Source organism: Arvicanthis niloticus, chromosome 2 (assembly GCF_011762505.2).
Source record: "Arvicanthis niloticus isolate mArvNil1 chromosome 2, mArvNil1.pat.X, whole genome shotgun sequence".
NCBI classification, from domain to species: Eukaryota; Metazoa; Chordata; class Mammalia; order Rodentia; family Muridae; genus Arvicanthis; species Arvicanthis niloticus.
Genome location: NC_047659.1, coordinates 35,104,515 through 35,125,550, shown reverse-complemented (window position 1 = coordinate 35,125,550; position 21,036 = coordinate 35,104,515). Strand labels below are relative to the sequence as shown.

The window sequence follows — 21,036 nt, the reverse complement described above, 5'->3', positions numbered from 1 at the left end:
GATACATGCAACCTGCCCTTCCCCCTCCCTCTTGCCCCACATTTCTCCCTCCCCCCCCCCCCAGTCTCGTCCCCACCTGTTCCTACAGCACACCTGCATGCTCCGGGTATATTTAGCTTCACATTTACACTTCCCAGAACGTGCCTCCCAGGTTTCCATGTGGCCTTTCCCAAACGGCACCTTCTTCTCCTACCTTTTCCTGACCACCCTAATTAAAATTATGGCTGATAGTCTATTTTAGGAATCTCTCATTTGCATCCTGTCTCAACAAATTTAACAATGATTTAAAAAAAAAAAAAAAAAAAGAAAAAAGGAGCACCCACTATCAATATACCAAGATATACCAAGATAGAGAACAAGGAACTTGCAGTTGAATCCTTGCTACGACGTCAACCAGCAGGTGCCCTTGGAGTTTTGGTCCTTGAGCTTCTTTTTCTCATATCCCTGATGGGAGCAGTGTCCTACCTGCTCACAAATCTCTATGAGATAATGTCAAGCATGGATAATTGTAAGGCATGCGTTCAACACAAAATAAAATTTGTTTGGGCCCCCTCCTTTCCTTCTTCTGAAGAATGAACATAAGTTACCTTTGTGAAAGAGGGGAGGAGGCCCTTAGAACTCACAAGACATTTACCTCTTAGGCCACACAGTCCACACATGGCTGCGAACACTGTCGATTCCATTTCGATGTTCCTGACTCCAGCTCTGTACGCTCTTTTCAAATAGTCTAGCTTTTTCTCTCTCGAAAAGGAACACAACGCTCCATCCAGGCGACCTTGGCCTGAAAGAGAATGGAGTGATTTAGTCACTGCTGTCACACCTCAGTGGTAGTAGCATCCTCAGAAGGCTGTCTGCTTATGTCCCCACCTCTTGAGTGAGCCTCCTCTGGGGACCTGGCTGTGGATTCTTTCCTCCAAAGGACTACACAACATAGCTGCACCTGACTCACATCTCATACACAGTGCCGAATGTCTGTACCAGAGTACCCCAGTTCTGAAGGACAGTGAGGACATCAGAAACGGGGGTCACGGAGAAAGTTGTCCTTTGAGGAGAACTTCAGCTGGCTCAGTGGCAGGGGTACAGGCCATGTGGAGACACCAGGGGAGAAAGGTCTCATACCTCAGTGATGCTCTGGAGGCAAATGGTTTGGATACTGCCACTGTCCCTGCAACCAACATGGCCTGACATAGGCAACTGGTGTGTGCTGTATCCCTTGCACAACTCTCGGGCTTCATGCTACCCCATCACTCAGGTTTTCCCATCCAGATTGTTTGTATTACTTCTGCCTTGCTTAACTTCACTGGGTTAACCAGTGGGCACAGAAAGAGATGGAGAACAATCTGATGTCACCCCTTCGCCGTGTGTGTATCCCGACCCTTTTCACCCAGCAGTGCAGGGATGGAAGCTAGCGGCCATCTGTTACTTGCACAGTCCTTCCCGAAGGAAGTCCTTCCTTTCCTTTGTTCCTCTTCCCCATGGCTTTCATCCTGGCAACCAGATTTTCCATGTTCTTCTCTCCTCCTTAGTGCTGTCTGCCAACACCTCTGCATTATTGAGGCTGAGTCAAACTTGGTTGGCTCAGAGGCCCTGGGTAATGTGAATGTGAGGGTCTATGCAATCAGATAGGAGTCGTCTCACCTCATCTCACCTTGCCCCAGCATAAGTAGCCCCAGATGTGGGCCAGGTCTTTCCAGGTCTGTCATGCATGAACTATTTTGTACTTTCTGATGCTACTTTATGTTATGTCAGGGAGCCAAAAATCTGGATATTTGTATGGAAAGCTCTAGAAATTACAAATGTTGGCAAAATGTTTCATATTTGAAACAGTATCTCACAGGCCAATGGAAACACTGACTCTACCAGGCTTCCACTAACGAGCTATGGCATAAACACACGGGTAAGGGATGCCCTAAATGAAGGGCCTAAGAGCTGATGTCCTAGATCAGTCTCACCCTGTCCATCTACCACCCTGCTGCCTGTTGTGGAAACACCTCCAAGGCCTTTACTAACCTGAACAAAGGCAAACAGAATACAGTCTATCTCCATGAGTGACTTTTTAAAGTAATGTGTAAGCTTTGATAGAGAGAAAGGTAGAAGAAGTTGGCAATGAAATCTTAACATTAACTATAATGTTTATATAAATATTACCTCAGCACAAGATTTACCGTGAAATAGCATGGGATCAAGACATTGAGAATTCTTCTGTAATGAGCAGAATCCTTGGAGATTGTTTTGTCCTGTTTTTCTTTGGCCTTGCCTCATCCCTTGGAACAAGAGCTGCTACTTGACAGTGACCTTCAACTTAACTCTGTACTAGGTATGGAGACCGTTTTACTCTTGGCTGTAGGCTAAAAGTCCCTCTCTGAGACTGCCACATCCCCATAGGATTTGTCTAATTAAACAATTCTCTCCATTTCCTAGTCTTTTTTCTTGCCTGGGGTTCAGAAGAATGACAAAGGCATAGAACCAGCATATTCCTCTTTCTTAAAATCAGCAATTTAAGTTAAAAGTCACAGGCAGAGAGAAGATGCTGTCACCATCATTAATTGCATTTCAGTATTCAAACTGATATAGGATTAAACCCATTCTCAATATAAAGTCACCCTGCATGTTTCTCAGCTGCTTATTAAGCCCTTATGTTACCATGCTTTAGTAAGTAAAAAGGCTATTTGCTTCCCCCTTGAAAATCCACACTATTAATTTGCTAGCGTGCAGTTTTAATATAAATTGTGGGTTTGTATAACAAGCAGCTGCTGTTTTTCTACTGCTTTCCTGGTGTGCAAACGATTCTCACCTTCATAAAAGTCATAGGTACACATTGTGTGTCCGATGAGGGTTGGGAAGTTGGAGATTTCTCTGCTACAGTTGAACAAATCGCTAGCCAGTTCTTTGTCAAGCTCAGTGCTTCGGGTGACCACGTTATCCAAGATGATCTGCTCAAACCGAGGCTTGAAAAAGGAGTCTACAGCTGTGTCTGTTATTACAACAGACCCTGGCGCAATCCCTGCAATGTGGAACAAATAAGTGATTCCCAGAAGATTGCTTTGAGTTGACTTTTGGGCCGTGTAGTCTGCGACCTATTCTGTCAACATTAATTAATGCTGTTTGTTAATGATTCCCCCTGCTTCCATCTTTAAAAATATGTTTTTTTTTTTCCTAAGTGCAATGGAATAACCTTTAGAATGGGCATTCTCATTGGCTGTCTTTACAGATTTACGGTGTGGTGGGGTTTAGGTTCCAAGACAAACACGACTCTTGGACATGCAAATTAGTGCCAGCCTTCAGGCTCAAATTTGAATAAATTAGGTCAGGAATAAAGTAAATGAGCCTGCCAGCAAGTAGCTTTCATAAGGTGATGTGACTCCTTGATATTTAATCTTCCTACAAACTCCTCGATTACTATAATTTCTTGGCAGCTCTCCCCTCTCTTCCTTCAGAGTCTCATCACATACCCTCCCTTTTCTCCCTGACTCCATGCAAATTAGGCCTCTTGGCTGCCCTTCCATTGCTGCAAAGTCTGGCTTGCTCAAGGGACTGGGGCCCACTAAGATGCCATTTTCTGTCAATTTTTACTCTCCCTGCCTGGGTGTGTCCTTGTCCTAAGGAAGTCCTCTCATCACACTAATGCCAATGTTTCTCAGGTGTCACCTGGAGCCACACCCTTTCAAAAGTCTGAGCCATGGAGGAGACAAAACCCAAGAAATGAGCATAAATAAATGAAAGGTAACAAAAACAGGTCCAGAGAATTTCCCAAGGCCCTTCCGGGACCCATCTTATGCCAACTTCTACTGACTGAGTGCAAAGATGTATCTGAATGGTACTCTTTCTTTTTTTTTTAACTGTCATTTGTTTGTCTATTTCTCTGATGAAACACAATCTATATTAAGTTAAGAACAGTGTCAAGCACACTGCTCTCTCACCTGGCCTTGTGTGGTACCCAGCACATCTTGAGTATTCAATAAAAATCAGTGAGTGCATGCTTCTATCAAGATACCACAGAGCACACAGGTCTGCAAATTCTGGTCCTCAGGCCACATGCCACCTGTCTTAGTAAACAAAGCTCTGTTGCAACATGATCCACACATTCACTCACTTATGTACTGTCCTTGGTCTATCTGAGCTATGATATGACACTAAGAAGTAGCAACAGAAAGTGCACAGTTTGCAAAGCCCAGAACCTTTATTATCTGGCACTTTACAGGAAAAAAATTTTTAAACAACCCTGGCTATGGAGTGCAAACTCATTTTGGGATATATATATATATTTATATATATTTACACCAAAGTAGAGTTAATTAAGGAACACTTTACATTTCCCACTAGATACTCAAGGTGGCTGTCAGACTTTAATTTCTGTTGTTGTGATAACAACCTTAACAGAAGCAGACAGAGCAGCTTAATGAGGTTTACAATCCCAACTTACAGTCCACCATTATGAGGAAGTTAAGGTAGGAACTAGAAGCAGTAAGTCTCATTCACAGTCATGAGCAGAGGGAAAAAAAAATGGGTGCACATGTACCTGCTAGCTTGCTTGTGCTCAGCTACGTTTCCCTACTCTTACACAATTCAGGACCTCTTGCTTAGGGAACGGTCAGGCCCACATCCACAAACTGAATTAAGTCAATCTCCAACCAGATACATCCACAGGCCATCCTAGATGCTAGGTTGTGTCAAGTTGACAATTGATGCTAAACATCCCAGTAGCTTCTGAAGATACAGTTCTGATTGGCCAGACACACTGTAAGTAAGCCCCCAAAAAGGGGCTTCTTACCTTGTTCAGAATGCCCTAAGACATTGAGAAAGAAGTTGAAAATGTGTTTTCCTCATACTGGCTTTAAAATGTAGATACACTGAAGCATGTATAGCCTAGTCTCTCTAAGACAAAAGTTCTTTTTAATTGTGTATATTTCCTTTATCAAGGTATTATTTTACTTCATTAAGGAATGATCATGTCAGAAAAGGAATAAATAATATCTGTATTTTCTCTCTTCAAATACAGTGTTGCTTCAAACAAATGGGCCTGTCTTAGATGCAACTCAGAGCTTAAGCTGTTTGCACCAATCCAACAGCTTGTTTTGCCTCTGTTTACAGTCCTCCATGATGTCGGTACAATCTTGTTGTAGTCTGTACCATGTTATCATGAAACACAAGACCATGACCGTGATTTAGATGGTCACCAGAGTGACTAGCTGGAGGCTCACTCTTATCAAATGGCAACTGTCCAGTCAGGAGGTCAGGATGATTAGCTGTGAGCTCAGAAGGCAGATCAGTGTGTCCTACAAACCGAGAATTACAAGCAGCCTTAATAACGGTCCCCATGTCTTTCCCAGGCACTTTGTTTCCTGAAACTGATCATTTGGGAAACTACAATCTAGAAGGATGTCTGGCCAACACTGACTGCTTCCATTCTCCCTTTTCATTTGGAAGAGCACCCACAAAAAAAAAATGCTATTTCTTGTTCACATGTAAGATGCTTTGGGCTGGCTTTGTTTCTGGATCATAGCTTTAGAAAGGCTGTGGTCTTTTCTAAATGGCTCCATCTTAGTCAGCGCTATCTGCGAGCATGCCATTTCTCTAGTCATTTGGTTTTTTTTTTTTTTTTTTTTTTTTTTTTTTTTTTTTTTTTTGAGACCACCTCTTGCTCCTAAATTCTTACTCAAGCAATTCTGGGGTGGTTGTCTTCTTAGAAGCTCATCCTCTTCTATGTAACCATGTGGTCCTGTTGGTCTGTCTATCAAACCTTTCCATTTAAAATGCTGCACTTACATTAGCATGTAGTCACACGGTAAGATGACACCCTGATAAGAACTACTCCTTAAGAAACAATTAAGGGGATGCTGGGGTGGGGGATGGGGAAGCTCTTAGATGAACTTACACAGTCACTGGCCCACATGGTCTTTTTGCTGTGTAATTGAGTAAAACATGGGACCAAGAAAAGAGCTGTAACCACTGAGATGAGCCAAAGGCAATGTTTTGCTAGCAGCCATAAGGTCCAATACTGAGTAGATAAAACAGGTAAACCCCTATAATTTTCTTTACCTGAACACCCCCATTCCTGTAGAATTTCTCAGGCTGAAAAACCCACCCTTACTTTGTGCTGATTAGGTTTTGTCAACTTGACTAAAACTGAAGACATCTGGGAAGAGGGAGCCTCAACTGAAGAACTATCTCCATAAGAATGGCCTAGCAGCACTTCTCCAAGGCCTCTGCTAAGGCTCCTGCATCCAGGTTCCTGCCGTGAGTTCTTCCCTTGGCTTTCCTCAATAATTGACTGCGAGCTGTTAGCCATATAAGCTCTGCTCTCCCCACTTTGACTTTGGTCAAAGTCTTTTGACAGCAACAAAGAAACAAACTAGAACATACCATAAAATCATACTTTCTAATAATTCTTCTTTTCTTTGTATGAACCTCTTTGAACAACAGTAGAATCGTACACACACACACACACACACACACACATACATACACACACACACACACAGAGAGAGAGAGAGAGAGAGAGAGAGAGAGAGAGAGAGAGAGAGATCTTTAAATCCTCAAGCCCCAGCTTCCCAGTAGTTTGCAGCCCATCTGGATTTCTGTTGGGCTCTAAATATGTTGGTGTACTCTGAATTAACACAGGGATGTATGAAGAATCACTTGGCTTTAATGGTAGAAATCAATCCATCTCACCAATTCCCCCTGACGTTCCAATTCTGATGATGGTAACATCACAGCAGCGTGCGTGGTGGAGTAATTTGATGAGTTCGTGGAGCATAATAGAAATGGAGGGGATGCCCATCCCGTGCTGTTGAGAGAGAGGAGAGTCATTATACATCGCACACACGCATAAGTGAGCAGGACATATTTTTTCTTCTTTATGAGTTAATAGCCCTTGTATAAATTTACATAATCATTAAGACTGTGCCAACACTTGGGAAAACGTAAGTCATCTCTAAGTGATGCCTACATGGCATGCTGATGGATGTGTCCATCTGTGAGGACTAGAGAGAGGCATCCTATAGCCAGTTAAAGTGAGCCGCTCACTGTCAAGAACAGAGGTGGATGGCAGAGAGTACAGGTGTGCCGGGGCAGCATCAGCTTGCATCTCCCTGTGGAGTTATTTCCAATGAACCTATGAGAAGAGGATCCCATCCCCATACATAATTGACAGGAAACAGAGGAAGCGTAATTTTGTCTTCCATTTCACACAACCTCACTTCACCCTAGTGAGCGAAATAGTAAACTAACTTTATTGTTCAAATATAGCCTTGATCATTTGCTGTTAATTCTGTGTGAGTTCAGAAGGACTCCGATGGACAAACGTGGTTTCAGTTCCAACTCAAGAGTTCCAAACTTATGCCGAACCTGTGAATAAGTTTAAATTGCCACAGATCATGGCTGCAGCCTAGTTTAGTTCAGCACTTGTGTCAAAACAGTCACGGTCACCAAACTAGGGGTCAGTCAACATGGACTAGAGGATTTAGCCACTTCTGGTGTTCCCATTATGTCTAACAAATCTTCAGAAAGACCTTCCATGCAGAAGCTTGTAGAAACTGGAACTGAGTTTTCTCAGTAGCTACTTAACTTCGAACCTGATGTCAGAGACTGTGGAAAACCACTAGAGCTGTGGTCATGTTGCTTCCAACCAGAGCTCCCTTTCCTTCTGATCACCAAGAATATTAAACTGTGGAAACTGCAGGACTCTGGGATCACCATTTTTTTTTTTTTTTTGTTCCCATCTAATAAACCCTAATTTCCGAAAGCTTCATAAAGCCTCCTGGATCCAGGAATCAAGTCTGTATTGATCTGTGTGCTTGAGATTAACACGTTTGGGGCCTTGGCTCTGGCTCTGTAATGAATGAATAAACTGTCATTTGCTTCAACAGTAAATTAGCAGATGGGTTATTATTTTATCTACTAGGTTCTTTCAAAATCAGCCATAGGTTAACTTTAGGATCAGCACCCAGTTTTCAATATGATGATACAATTACAAATAGACTCCTGTTTCTCTTAAAATTCTCTCTTTCATCCTCTTTCCCTCCTTCCCTTCTGTCCCTCTCTCCCAGTAGCTACTGGAGATGTATAAAGTGATGTGTATTGGGAACTGCCTGCCTGCCTAATATTCTAAGCGGCTAACTTTGACCATTTGGGTCATGGTCCTTGACAGGACACCAGGATCACCTCTGGCTTTGCCTTATGATGAAGTGTTTTTGATCATTTAGAGAAAATTCATTCGTGTGTGTGTGTGTGTGTGTGTGTGTGTGTGTGTGTGAATGTTAACTTTTTCCTCTCTCCATTTACTGTACAAAATAGAACAAATAATTACTGTTTAAAGGATTTTAACTGAAAAGTTAATAGGACAATATGAGGGGACATTTAGCTTCTTCTAGGGTAGGTAGTCTATAATTTTTTATTGACTGAACAAATTAGTAAGTGAATGGATTCTGCTATTAGAAGCCAAAACAGGTTTCAGGCACTCTTGGGGCCATAAGATTCACTTCGCTGCCCCAGTGGTATTATTATGAATGTTTTCTTTGCTTGCCCCATGTTCCTTGCTCTTGGGACATTCTACCACTGAATAATCTGAGTCACCTGAAGGATCAGTGAGTTGTGACGGTTCCCTAGCATCAAGAGAATTTTACAACTGAACCCTTTCAGAATTGACACATCTATGCAGGGCTTGCTCATTGTCTCTTATGTCCCTTAAGAGGCCTACCACATGCAAACACATGGCAGACTTGGATTTTTTTTTGCTTCAGAATATAGCCATGTGTGGAAAGCTGAGTGGACAGGATGGGTGGCTGTGTACAGACACCCTCCTAAGTGTTTGCCATTGATGGGACCCGCTCAGAGAATCACCCTGCTTTCGTCACATCTTAGACAGTGTCCAGAAGAGCTATCAGGTTCTGAACGAGAGCAGAACACATCACAAGACCTCTGTGCAAATCCACTCACAGCTTTTCCGCAAGTTTGTCTGTGTTAAATCTAACAATCCTGAGAATGGGCCTCTATGAATAGCTCAAGGCTCCTAACACAGGATAAAAGACAGAAGAAAGGAGATGGCTGGAAAGGGGAGTGTGTTGATCAGTTAGGGATAGAAAGAGGGATGAGCCTTGAAGACTCCTGCCCTTACCTAACAGTTAAGTAGTGAGTATAAAGGCAGGTAGTGACCCTGGATGCTCTGCCCTGTCCTGAAAATTCTTTTGAGTTGTATTAACTTCTTCCCTTGCATTCCTTGTGTAAGAAGACACAACAGAGTGGTGAGGGAAGTGTCTTTGGATGGTCCCAGTTTGGTGTCCATCCCTCAAAGGTTAGCTGGCTTTCCCCCAACTTACACTGAGGGAGAGCACAGGGCCTGTTTTGAACATGCAGTATCTGTCTGTCCCCGCACAGATGTCTTCGATGTCTTCTCCATCTCCATCCAACTGGAGTTCCTTGTGTATAAACTGCGCAAATGCCTTCATTCTGTTCGGGCTCCCACCAACGCAGACAAACTGTCAATAAAAATGAACAGGTACCTACCATCATCACCATGATAAGAGCAACGGGCAACATTCAGTTCTAATATTTTCATTTTGTAGCGCATTTAGGTTACTTCTGAGTGTGTGTCAATGTCTCGGATTGTGCTCAAAATCTGGCTCATTTATGTCATTAACCTGAAAGAAGGCAACTAGGTGAAATGAGTTATGTACTAAATTAGTGAAGAAAATCATGTAAGATTGTTCAAGGAACTGTTTTCTGGTGGTTTTGTTTATAGTAGCATCAGCTGGCATCTTCATAGATATAATCATCCTAGTGATGGGTACTTACATGACATGTTTAGTGTCAAGTGCTAAGGATGTGGAATTTAAGTTTTGGAAAGCAAAGGGATGCCTGCCAGTTTTACTGTGTTTTCTGATTATTCACCCTAACAAGGAGCCTTTATTTAAAAATGTACTGGGATAAACTCAAGCTTTAAAGGGAGCATCTCAAGACTTTTCTGTTCTTCACTGAGGAAAAAAAAAGCATTACGGAACAAGGCTTGTAGGTTAAGAACTTGACTGCAGTAAGTCATCCATCCCACTAATTTGTTTTTGCATTTATCTTATTCTCTGACTTTAGGGTAGATGTTGCAGTCAAAGGTTGTTTTGTCTAATAAAATATGTTGACAATAGGCAGTCGGGCATGATAATGTGTACCTACAGCCAGAGTTCTGTGGTTGACACAGGAGGATTATGAGTTTGAGAGCAGCCTGGACTGCATAGTGCATTTGATGCCAGACCAGACTGTATAGTGACACCCTATCTCAAAAAAAATTATAATTGATCATGTCACAACCTGTTAGGGATACATTAACCACATGGGTGGGAGAATATGCCAGAGAGAAAGGAGAGGAGTGTCCTGTTGGCGGCCTACATGAGTAGGCATCCAGGTGTCCACCAAGCAGGATCAGCAACAAAAGGGAGGGTCTGAAGGCCAGGAGGAAGCAAAGCATACAGAAGGTTGTCAGACAGAAATCTACTCAGAAACGAAAGCCATGTGGTGTGGTGCAAATGTGGTGCAGTGTGTTATAAGAGATGCAGTGTGTGTGGTGTATATACAGTATGGTATATGTGGTGTGGTCTATACAGTGTGATGTAAGAGATGTAGTATATGTGGAATGGTATATGTGATGTGGTATATACGGTTGATATATATGGTGTGGTATATGTGGTGTGGTATATGTGGTGTGGTATATGTGGTGTGGTATATATTGTGTGGTGTACAGAGTGAAGTACAGAAAGCAAAAGTCAAGGAATGCTGGGCAGCTGCCATTTGAATGTAAGTGCACTTGGCTTTGAGCACTAACTCATCACTAATTAAGTCACTTGCACAGCAACACATGAAACCTTTATATTCCTCAGATCATCATCATCTCTGGCACTCTCAGGTTTAATCAGGATGAAGTAGGATTGAATATAGTGAAGGGGTAGGCATGAATTCCAGCACCTTCTCAGTGTCCACATATGTGGACTTCTACATTTCATATCAGATAGCACTGTTCTGGCCTGCATTTTGAGATCACATCTCTCTATTGCAAGATTCCATAGAAAATAAAGCAAACTTAAGGTTTTTTGGAGGGAAAAAGACACCTAGTGGTGTCTGGCTGCTGTGGGCAGTAATGGGCAGAGGATCCAAGGAAGGCTAGCAAGGCCCCTTACAGAGGCTATCTGAAGAAATCCCCAAGGTTGTTGAGTGGCTGTCCCTCTTGCAAAAGATCAACAGAAGTGTTTGGTGGTCTGATCTCATGATGCATTCTGTTTCCACTTAACAATAATTCCTAGGCAGCATACAGTAACTTTTAATCACAGGACATAATCATTCTTTTTTTTTTTTGTCTGGGCACTGTGCTTCTCATCTCCCCTCACTGCTGTTTCTGCTGGAGTTTCCTAGGAGGTTTTCCGATGGGGCCTTAAGGTAGTAATGAACAATGAAAGCCAGCCATAAAGTCTAGAGACAAGATGGCAAGGCAGGCCAATGTTTAAGGGAAGCTGTGGATATTATTGATTACCCAGGGATTTTGCTCTTTTGAGTAGTTAAGCACTTTCTTGCAGTGTGTAAGTCAAGGTCTAAGTACAAGGAGGCCCCCCTTTAATAAACAAAATACAGGAGTTTGAAAATAACCTCACTGTGTGGTGCCAGTATATGTTAATTACAATCATTCTGACTGACCTTAAAACCGAAACAGATGTTAGAGTAGTTCGCAGTTGGTGTTCTGCTTTGAATATAGATATTGTAGTAATCAACCAGAATGTCTGCAGATTTCTGGCGACATAGAGATGACATGCGCAGAGAGGAGGAAGCTTAGCTCCTGACATCTACTCCCAAGTCAGATTCATTAAGCATCACCTGTAGACATCATGACCTGACTGGCTGCTTTAATAAGAAGTAACACACAGCTGAAGACCACCAGCCAACATTGGTCTCCGGTGGCACTGATTGTGATTTATGTTCCAAACAAAATGATCTTTGTCCAGGATTTATCAAAAGAAAAAAAGGTAGAAATGCATTGGGCAGGAATAAGAAGCATTATAAAAATATGTTCAGGATTTTGCCTAATGACTTCCAGAACAAACTCACTTTCAAATGTCCCCAGTAGCTTACAAGATTTTGCCATATGGCGTTAATTTACAACATAGATAGAGTTTATGCATTTTGTTTATTAAGAAGGACTATAAACATTTAAATGAATATTATGAAGTCTTATGAAGTAATGTTTTTTCATGTTACTTAAAATTCTGAAGATACCATGCATTTTGGAAACATGGCCCAGAGCACCAAGCACTTGAACTGATAGGAATGCTCCCTATCTGAAGATGAGCTTTCATGGGACCAGAAGGCACCATGCAAGCTTCTAAAGGAGGTAGGCAACCAACAGTCCTATGTAGCTATGATGTCTATGAACCACATTAATGACCAGTATGACATGGTAACCCTAAGGGTACAATAGTGGTGCTCATATTTTGGTAGTGACCAACTTCACTCCAATTGGACTTAATACCCACTCAACAAGAGTAAAAACATTCATGGGACTGGAAACCTAGTTAACTACTCATAACTAGAAAAGCCATGGTTATTGGAGGAGAATCTACAACCACTAATGTACTAAACCAGCATAATCTCTAACAACAATCTATAAACATTTGTCCTTATATTCATGGGTAAGTATAATCTTTACCCTGAACCCCATCAAGAAAACCTCTCTACAACAAATAGAGACCAATACAGAAAACCACAACTAGTCAAAATTCAATGTTGTAGAGCCCAGTCTCAGTGGATACAACTACAAAGCATTTCTGTACCTAAAGATCAGGGAACATTGTGTAAGAGGAGAGGGGGAAGATAGTAAGAGCCAAAGGACCAGGGAGTTTGTTGGGAGACTGTATCACCTAGTAACATCAGCAGCTATACTCATAAAATCTCACCAACAGAACTACCCAAATGTAAGCTCAACAAGAGCAACATCAATGGACATGCAAAACTTGATGGCAAAAAGCATATGAGACATCAGTCCTACACACACACACACACCCCAAAGAAAGCTGGGAGGGGTAAAAGTGTTCTTCCTCAGGGGAGAGTATTTGGCATTGGTTGGCCAGTGCCAAATACTCAGCCCTGAAAACATGCATACAAGCAACATCATATGGACAGAACCAGATAATATTTAAGAATATATATATATATATATATATATATATATATATATGCATGCAATAACAATTAGTAAAAAAAAAAAGCCATAAATTTGAAGCAAAGAGGGGAGGGATATATGGGAGGGTTTGGAGAGAGGTAAATTAAGAGAGAAATGTAATTGTACTATAATATCAATAAAATTAAAATAATTGCTTGGATGAAGCAGATGGTACCAGTTAGTGATTTTATAAAAGGCATCTGGGACAACATGATAAAATATATATTTGGATATTAAATTTGAAAAACATCTTTCTAGCACCTCTATCATATTTTTCAATTGTTTTCATCTCCTCCAAGTATGGCAGAAACTGATGAGTTGTGCCAAGACCATTTCTTCTTCTTTCTGGATCTACAGGTAATGCTAACTTCCCAGGCTCTTTTCCAGGTAGACAAGATCATATGCCCATGTTCCAGTCACTAGAATATGAGCAGAAGTAAAGTGGTCCACTTCCAACCTGGTTCACAGAAGCACCCCATCCCCATCCCACAGGAGGCTATATTGTACATATATATCATCTATAAACAGCAGGATGCAAGAGGACCAGGTCTCTGGACCTCTATTCTACCTAGCCAGCTATCAGCCAGGTACACCTGCTTTATGAACTAAAGGTCAACTTACATTGTACTAAGCCACAGAAACTATATAGTACCAAGCAGAAAAATCCTTCAAAATATTACCCATGGCCTGAGGTTGTATTTCTATTTTGGTTAAGCTTCAAGAATGCTATATAGAGCTTGATCATGCTAGCCCCTTTTGTCCTGGGAATACTTTCATTCCTGCCTATCATGTTAAAGCTTGTCTTTAACAACATCAACATGTTGGCAGCCAAAGTGCATGGCTTGAAACTAAAAAACAGACCCCCAGACAGAGTTATTAAATTTACAGGCTGGCAACCTAAGGATGGTTAAGATTCTGCACAGAGCCTTACCAACCTAAAACAGAAGTACATTGCTTTTGATAATGCATATTTCATGATGGGTAAGGAAGGCATTCTTGTCAGAACGACCTAAGACAGGCTCAGTCTTGTTTATGAAAAAAAAGAGGTAGAGATGGAGAGCCTTTGGGGCTGCTTGGCAAGAATCTGACATGGGCCAGGGACAAGGAAATAGACTGCTTGGCAGGAATATAACATTGACCAAGGACAAGAAAGTGGGCTTTAGGCAGGAATCTGACATTAGGCTAGAACAAAGAAGTAATTTCAGGCAGAATCTAAATCTTAGGCTAGAACAAGGAAGTAAGCTTCAGAGATGAAAATGACTTTGGGCTAGGACAGGGAAGTAGGCTCAGATATTTTGTTCATCCTGATAAGCCCTTAGAAACAGTGATCACAGGAGTGTCCATAGAATTTTGTTTATTGCCTTGCTTGCTTATTAACTATTTGTGTTTATGTCCTGCTTGTTCCTTGACTATTTGCATCTATTGTATTGCTAGACCCTCAACCTAGAACTGACCTTAATACTTGCATGCAATTAAAATGGTATAAAAGCAAAAGGAGGAAGGGGGATTGGATAGGGGGCTTCTAGGAAGGAGAAATGGGGAAAGGGGATGGCCTCTGAAATGTAAATAAAAAATCCAATAAAAAAGGAAAAGAAAAAATATAAGGAAACTATGAAGGAGTAAGGGTAATAGTCAGAGTCAGTCATATTTGTTCTTCTGTGCATTTGTCTGTTTAAGATAGGCCCATGTAATCCGGGCTGGTCTTGGACTCATTATGTAGTGAAAGCCAGGTCTGAACTCCTGACCCTCATGAGACACCTCCCATGTGCTTTGATTGCAAGCATGCGCCAAACTATACCTAACTCTTTCAGGTTTCAACTGTATATCTTACCATCTTCTCTCCTTTTGAAGTTAGTACTGATGATAATTATCACCATCATTTGTGAGGCAGAGGTGAATTTTTAGGTATTGGTGGGTTGTGTCCTGTGTTTTGTAGCCAGAATTGCTGACCTGAGACTTAAGGAAGAAATCCAATCTACGATGTTCTCACTCTGAGATAAGAGAGCGCCAGGTGAAGATATACTTCTGAGAATGGAATCTATAACAATACAACTGTTTTTTTTTTTTGTTTTTTTTTTTTTTATCTTCTGTTCCCAACATTCTGTTTCCATTATGATTATAATTCTTTCCTGATCCTAAAACTAAACAAACTTTTGCCTCCTATCCATCAAAATGGGGCTACAAGTAGGGTTGTTCTCAGGGACAAAACTCTTTGAAATGGCACATGTGTGTTATTCAAGTGACTGTCCTGGTGGATGACAGTGGTTCTGAGATTGGATAGCAGTTCTGAGAAACAGTGTGGCAAACATACTGGTAGGAATCCAACCAGGTACAGAAGTAAGAACATGAGGCTCCAACTTATGATGTAACAGGGGTAAGACCATACGCACTCATGGTATGGTCTTATCATACTATGATATCATCAGGGAAACCTAGGGTTTAATTGCAGCTTTTCCACTTACTGGCTGTGGCTCCTACAGACAGGTAAATATAACAGGTGTGTTTTAACACCACATATACATTGAGCCCTAGTTTCCTCTTCGATACCCTTTTGCCTATACCTCCCATGTGCTTTGATTACAGGCATGTAGGTATAAGAAAGGAAGGACTCGGGCTGGAGAGATGGCTCAGCCGTTAAAGGCTAGGCTCACAACCAAAAATATAAGAAAGGAAGGACTCCTCATGGTGGGGACTGGTTTGGGATCAGATACAAAGAAGACAGTTCATGCATGGTAGAGGAGAGGTAGGTACTTAGACATGTAGATAATAGGCCAGTCTGTATGAAAACAACTCCTATCTTCTTAATGTACTGGGTATGGTGTACCTTCATTTGTTAATTATGGCAGTCCTTCTATTCCAAACAGGAATCCTTGGATAAAGGTCTTGGGGAAATCACTGTGAGGCATGAACCTCACACCTAACATCTTAATTCAGGCACAATCCAGTTAATGAGTGCCAACATTGACTCCATTAGATTCCTGGAACCTAAACATCAGGCTCCGTAGCAGAGACAGAGATTACATTCCAAAGGTGATGCAGGAAAAGGAGGTAGGCTGTACAAAGGCGGGGAGCTGCAGTGTGGAGAGGAATCAGGCCACAGGCTGTGTCCTGCCTCATAGCACAGTAACGTTCTCTCCTTTAGTGCTGGAGGGAGGAGGCGGTTGCACACGCATGGACTGACAATGGGTGTCCTAGATGTACTTGCTTCCCTACTTCCTCCCCTTCTTCTTCCTTGCTCCTTTCTTCCTCTGACTGAACTCATCCTCTTTATCCTCTTTCTTCACATTCCTCCCAGTTAATGTTTGGAGAACTGAGCTTACAGTAACTCAGGATCTACCTGGTACAATGAGAAAGAGCCTCGGGAACTTGGTCTGAATACCAGCTCTGTCACTCTGGTGTAACTTTAACTTCCTCTGACTTCTGTGAGTTTATTCCCGTTGACCATGTCTGTGACTCATCCTATACTGATATACTTGCATGAGAAAAGTCCTTACAAGAAACAATATCTACCTGAGTCCTGTTTCTAATGAGAAACATTTAGTACAAAAGTTTAAGATAGTTTATGTAATTCTCGATCCCGTGAACAATGAATTTCAAACAAAATGGAATAATATGGGAAAATAGTAATAACATAATGTTAAATGGAGATATATAGGGTGGTAAGTTGCATCATTAAAACTATTTTTTTTAAAGATAGAATCTCACTTATCCAGGCTGGCCCTGAACTTGTTATGCAAACAAAGATGATCTTGAATGTGAATTTCTGATCCTCCTGCTTCAACTTCCCAAGTTTTGTGAATAGAGGCTCTCACCACTCCACCAGTCTATGCTGAGCTATACCTTTAGTCTTATTATAATAATATTTTAATATTTTTTATTAAAAAGAATGGAAGAGGCTGCATGGGGTCAATATGCTCAAAGACCTCTATGTGCTTGTAAGAAAGTGTCTTTATGTAACCTAGTACCAAGTACAATGGATATATACCAGTAGAAAAAAATGAATAAATGAAATGGAAGAAAAGAAAGTGGGTTCATGGTGTCTTGGTCTAGGAAGTAGGGCTATAAGGTATCGTTTAAAAGCAGAATGTTCTTGTCTATGTTTTCCTAATTTTAAATAAGGAGCAAGAATCACTTTTATAATTGATGTATATGATAAAATAAATAACAGTAATGCAATTCTCCAGGTATTATTCCATAAACAATTTTCACATGAAATATTTTTTATAAGATAATAAAATCTTAATGATACAAAATATGGGCAAATGGTCATTTTCTGGGAAGAGAATAATAAGGCATTGTTAGTCTCAGATTCTTTTATGATTTAATAAGATGAGAATTAATGAGGTTCAGCAATAAATGTAGATGTTAAGCTGTGAGCAGAATCTGTTAAGACATAATGAATTCTGAATACCCAACAGTATTGTCAATAAAATTATATTTATCTCCAGGGTACAGAGCAGTGAAGTAATCATGTTTGCATTGGATTTAGTTTGGAAACCTTTGTATCTTGTCGGGGTGGAAATGACCATTCATGATGCTCACATTCCAAATTAGAGTGGCTTCACGTGCTCTTGGGACTTCTGACCTGTCTCTACCCAAGGGTGTGACGTTTATTTTGGAGAAAAAAGAGAAAAAAAAAATGGCAGGGGAAAGGCAGTAAATTTTCTGACATTCAAAATATTTTTACCTTTACATCTCCAAACATTGCTGGTAGGTTGTGTGTTTTGGTTCCTAAATCCAAGTGATACAGAATGTCTTCATCCATGGCATCCAGGTATGGATTCTTAACATACACAGACCTTTTCCTAGGGAAAACCACAACGAAGATGTCAAAATATTTAGAGAGAAAGCATACCTGAGACAGGATAAGAGTCTATACCTATGATCACCACTAACACAGCAACTGTACACAAACCTCTCATAACTGAATCTGGTATAATATGGTTACCATTTGTTCCATTAGATGAGTAATATTTATAATCCAAGTTACAAATGAAGCTCCAAGGCTATTAGAAGTTGAGCACTCACATGCAGTCAGGACATCTACAGTCATCTCTCCTCAGTTCTCTCTGGCCCTGTCATTTTCTCACTGTGAGGCTACCTAATATAGGGGCATGGCTCTCAGACCACCTTTGTCTTAGTGACTGATCAACTGGGCATACACTTATTGTACAAGAATGAGCAAGCTAACTTGGTCCTTCTGTCTCCTCATCTGTGAAGTATGGATGGTGAAGACTGCTACTAGGCAAGTTTGTGAGCCCTAAATTTTGTGATAATTATAAGGCATTGGGATGCATAGTGACAAAGCACTTACCTTCATACATAAGACTCAGCAACACACACACACATATACGCGTGCACGTGCACACACACACACATGCACACACACATGCACACTTGTGCCCTCTTCATCCATGGTTTGAAGCAAGAAGCCACTGAGCTCAGACAGTATTGGTGTCTGATCACTTGAGAGATTGCTAGCTGTTGTGAGCTTGGAAGTCATCCTCATCCCATTAAAAGGTTTAAGTGAGAAAAAGACCTCAAAGGATGGAGAGCTGGGTGCAGGGAGATCAACAGGCTCCTGGGGAATGTGAGTTGGGGTACATCAGAGACAAAGAAAGGAGGACTAGGTACAGGCTGGGGAAACAAGAGTTAGCTAACCAAGAAAACCAATGCTTAAGATGAAACCTGAAGAAGCATGTCTAAGGAGATTGAAGAAAGTGGGGGGGAGGGGGGAGGAGAAGGAATTTAATCTTAATAAACACATTAAAAAATTCAAAACTACTGTCGTAAGAAATATAAAACTTAGAAACAGAAGTGAGAGAAAATGAACCCTTTAACCTGTCATAGTGATGCATGCATTTAATCCCAGCATGCAGGAGGCAGAGACAGGCTGCTACTTGTGAATTTGAGGGCAGCCTGATCTGGACTGTTGGAGTCACGGTCCAGCCAGGGCTACATAGTGAAACCATGTCAAAAAAAAAAAAAAAAAAAAAAACCACCAAGCAAACAAAAAGCCTTTTCTTTTCTTTTCTTTTCTTTTCTTTTCTTTTCTTTTCTTTTCTTTTCTTTTAAAGAAAGGTTCTTTAGTGCAGAAAATGTCCAGTAGCATTCTTTTACTGACATCAGAAGAGTGTGGGACAGAGAACACAATGGAAGAACAAACTTGCCCCAGAGAGAGAAAAAGTGTGGGAGGCCTAGAGGCTTCGCTTGGCATCAGCCCATCACTCCATTACCCAGGATGTTTCAGTGGCTTCACATTTAGTCCTGCATCCTGGAACCAGCATCACACTCAAGGCCTGAACACAACACCGCTTTGCATGGCTGACAGAGCCCTGCTCCTTTCCTGACTGTATCCTTCCCAGGGGAGCAACTCTATACTTCAATAGCCTTGTCCCACGTGCTCCGCTGAGGAGGCATCTCTCAGCACTGTCTCTATCTGTACACACTTCTTGGCTTCCTTCTCAACTTTCCTGGTCTGGGTCTCGGTCTGGGTATACCTATGTCAACAACGTACGAGTCCTGTGTTTGCTTCCATATGCCAAGATTTCTTAAAAGCAACCACGAAGAATTGCCGGGATGATTCTTCTTTTAGAAATCTAGATTTAGTTGTGCTTCTCTGTCTCCCTCTCCCTCTCCCTCTCCCTCTCCCTCTCCCTCTCCCTCTCCCTCTCCCTCTCCCTCTCCCTCTCCCTCTCCCTCTCCCTCTCCCTCTCCCTCTCCCTCTCCCTCTCCCTCTCCCTCTCCCTCTCCCTCTCCCTCTCCCTCTCCCTCTCCTCCCTCTCCCTCTCCTCCCTCTCCCCCTCCCCCTCCCCCCCTCCCCCTCCCCCTCCCCCTCCCTCCCTCCCTCCCTCCCTCCCTCCTTCCCTCCCTCCCTCTGTGTGTGTCTTTCTGTCTCTCTCTCCCTCTGTGTGTGTGTGTCTGTGCATATGCATACGTATGCATGCATGTGTACATTCTTATGACACTGGTTTATGGAAACACTTTGAGCATCGGTGCCTTTGAAAACCCACTCGTCATGCTTCCTTTCTACCTAAGGCCACTGCCCCCATCACAGCAGTCCTAGTTGGGTCACCAGTCCTTTCTTTCTCACTTGGCAAATCTATGTGACACAAGGTAATGAACTGCCCCTACACGTGGGCCCTTAATTCAATCTACTTCATACTTACAAAGCACACGCTTGACAGCCTTCACTTACTTTGTGTATCTTAATATACTCCTCTGGGTATCAGTGGTAACAAATTATCTATCCCAAACTGCAGCGGTCAAGACCTCTTACCAAGAGTCATCTAGAAATTCTTTGTTTTTCCTACTTCCTTCTAAATACTTCAAACCATTTCAACTAGCCTCATGACCTTATACATCTCCAGAGACTCTCATCTGACCCGGGATGTGCCTTAAAAACCACCAAGGGGATTCAAAGGAAAAACATTGGTGGCCGGACCAAAATCAATTGGATGCCCAGAGAGTATTTTTTAAATTTTGCCATCAACCCCGCTGCTGATGCTGAGAGCTCCAGCACTAAGCCTTTGCTCACAAACTTCTCTTTCCACTTCCCTTCCATCTTCTCCTAATAAAATGCGACTCATTCCTTAAGTCCCACTCAAACATTACATCTTCAGGTAGAGTTTTCTAAGCAGTCTTTATCCCTAATCAGTATCTCCCCTCACTGTTGTTTCTAAAGCATCTATGTTGTGCTAATACTATTAAAATGGAGTTAACTTTCTGTCTCCTCACAAAGACTGTAAACTCCTTGATGCAGGCTGTCTAACGGGTCTTTCTTTAATTTCTAAGACTTAACAAATCCTATTTAACCTAAGTTTAACTGTGCAGAGAGTAGCACA

The 21,036-nt window shown here is 41.7% G+C and overlaps 1 protein-coding gene across 3 annotated transcripts in view; it reads right to left on the bottom strand.

Moving 5' to 3' along the window:
* Upp2 (uridine phosphorylase 2) overlaps positions 1-21,036 on the bottom strand; it is a 36,948-nt gene that overhangs the window by 10,636 nt on the left and 5,276 nt on the right. For 2 of the 3 annotated variants that reach the window (XM_076928762.1, XM_034496533.2), the window contains exons 2-6: positions 17,880-17,997; positions 9,318-9,476; positions 6,673-6,787; positions 2,795-3,004; positions 635-781 (exon numbers count right to left, since the gene is read on the bottom strand). In XM_076928762.1, coding sequence (XP_076784877.1) covers positions 635-781; positions 2,795-3,004; positions 6,673-6,787; positions 9,318-9,476; positions 17,880-17,997 — 749 coding nt within the window. Of the gene's footprint in view, positions 1-344; positions 480-634; positions 782-2,794; positions 3,005-6,672; positions 6,788-9,317; positions 9,477-17,879; positions 17,998-21,036 lie in introns of all 3 variants that reach the window. The other variant, XM_076928761.1, reaches the window with a different exon arrangement.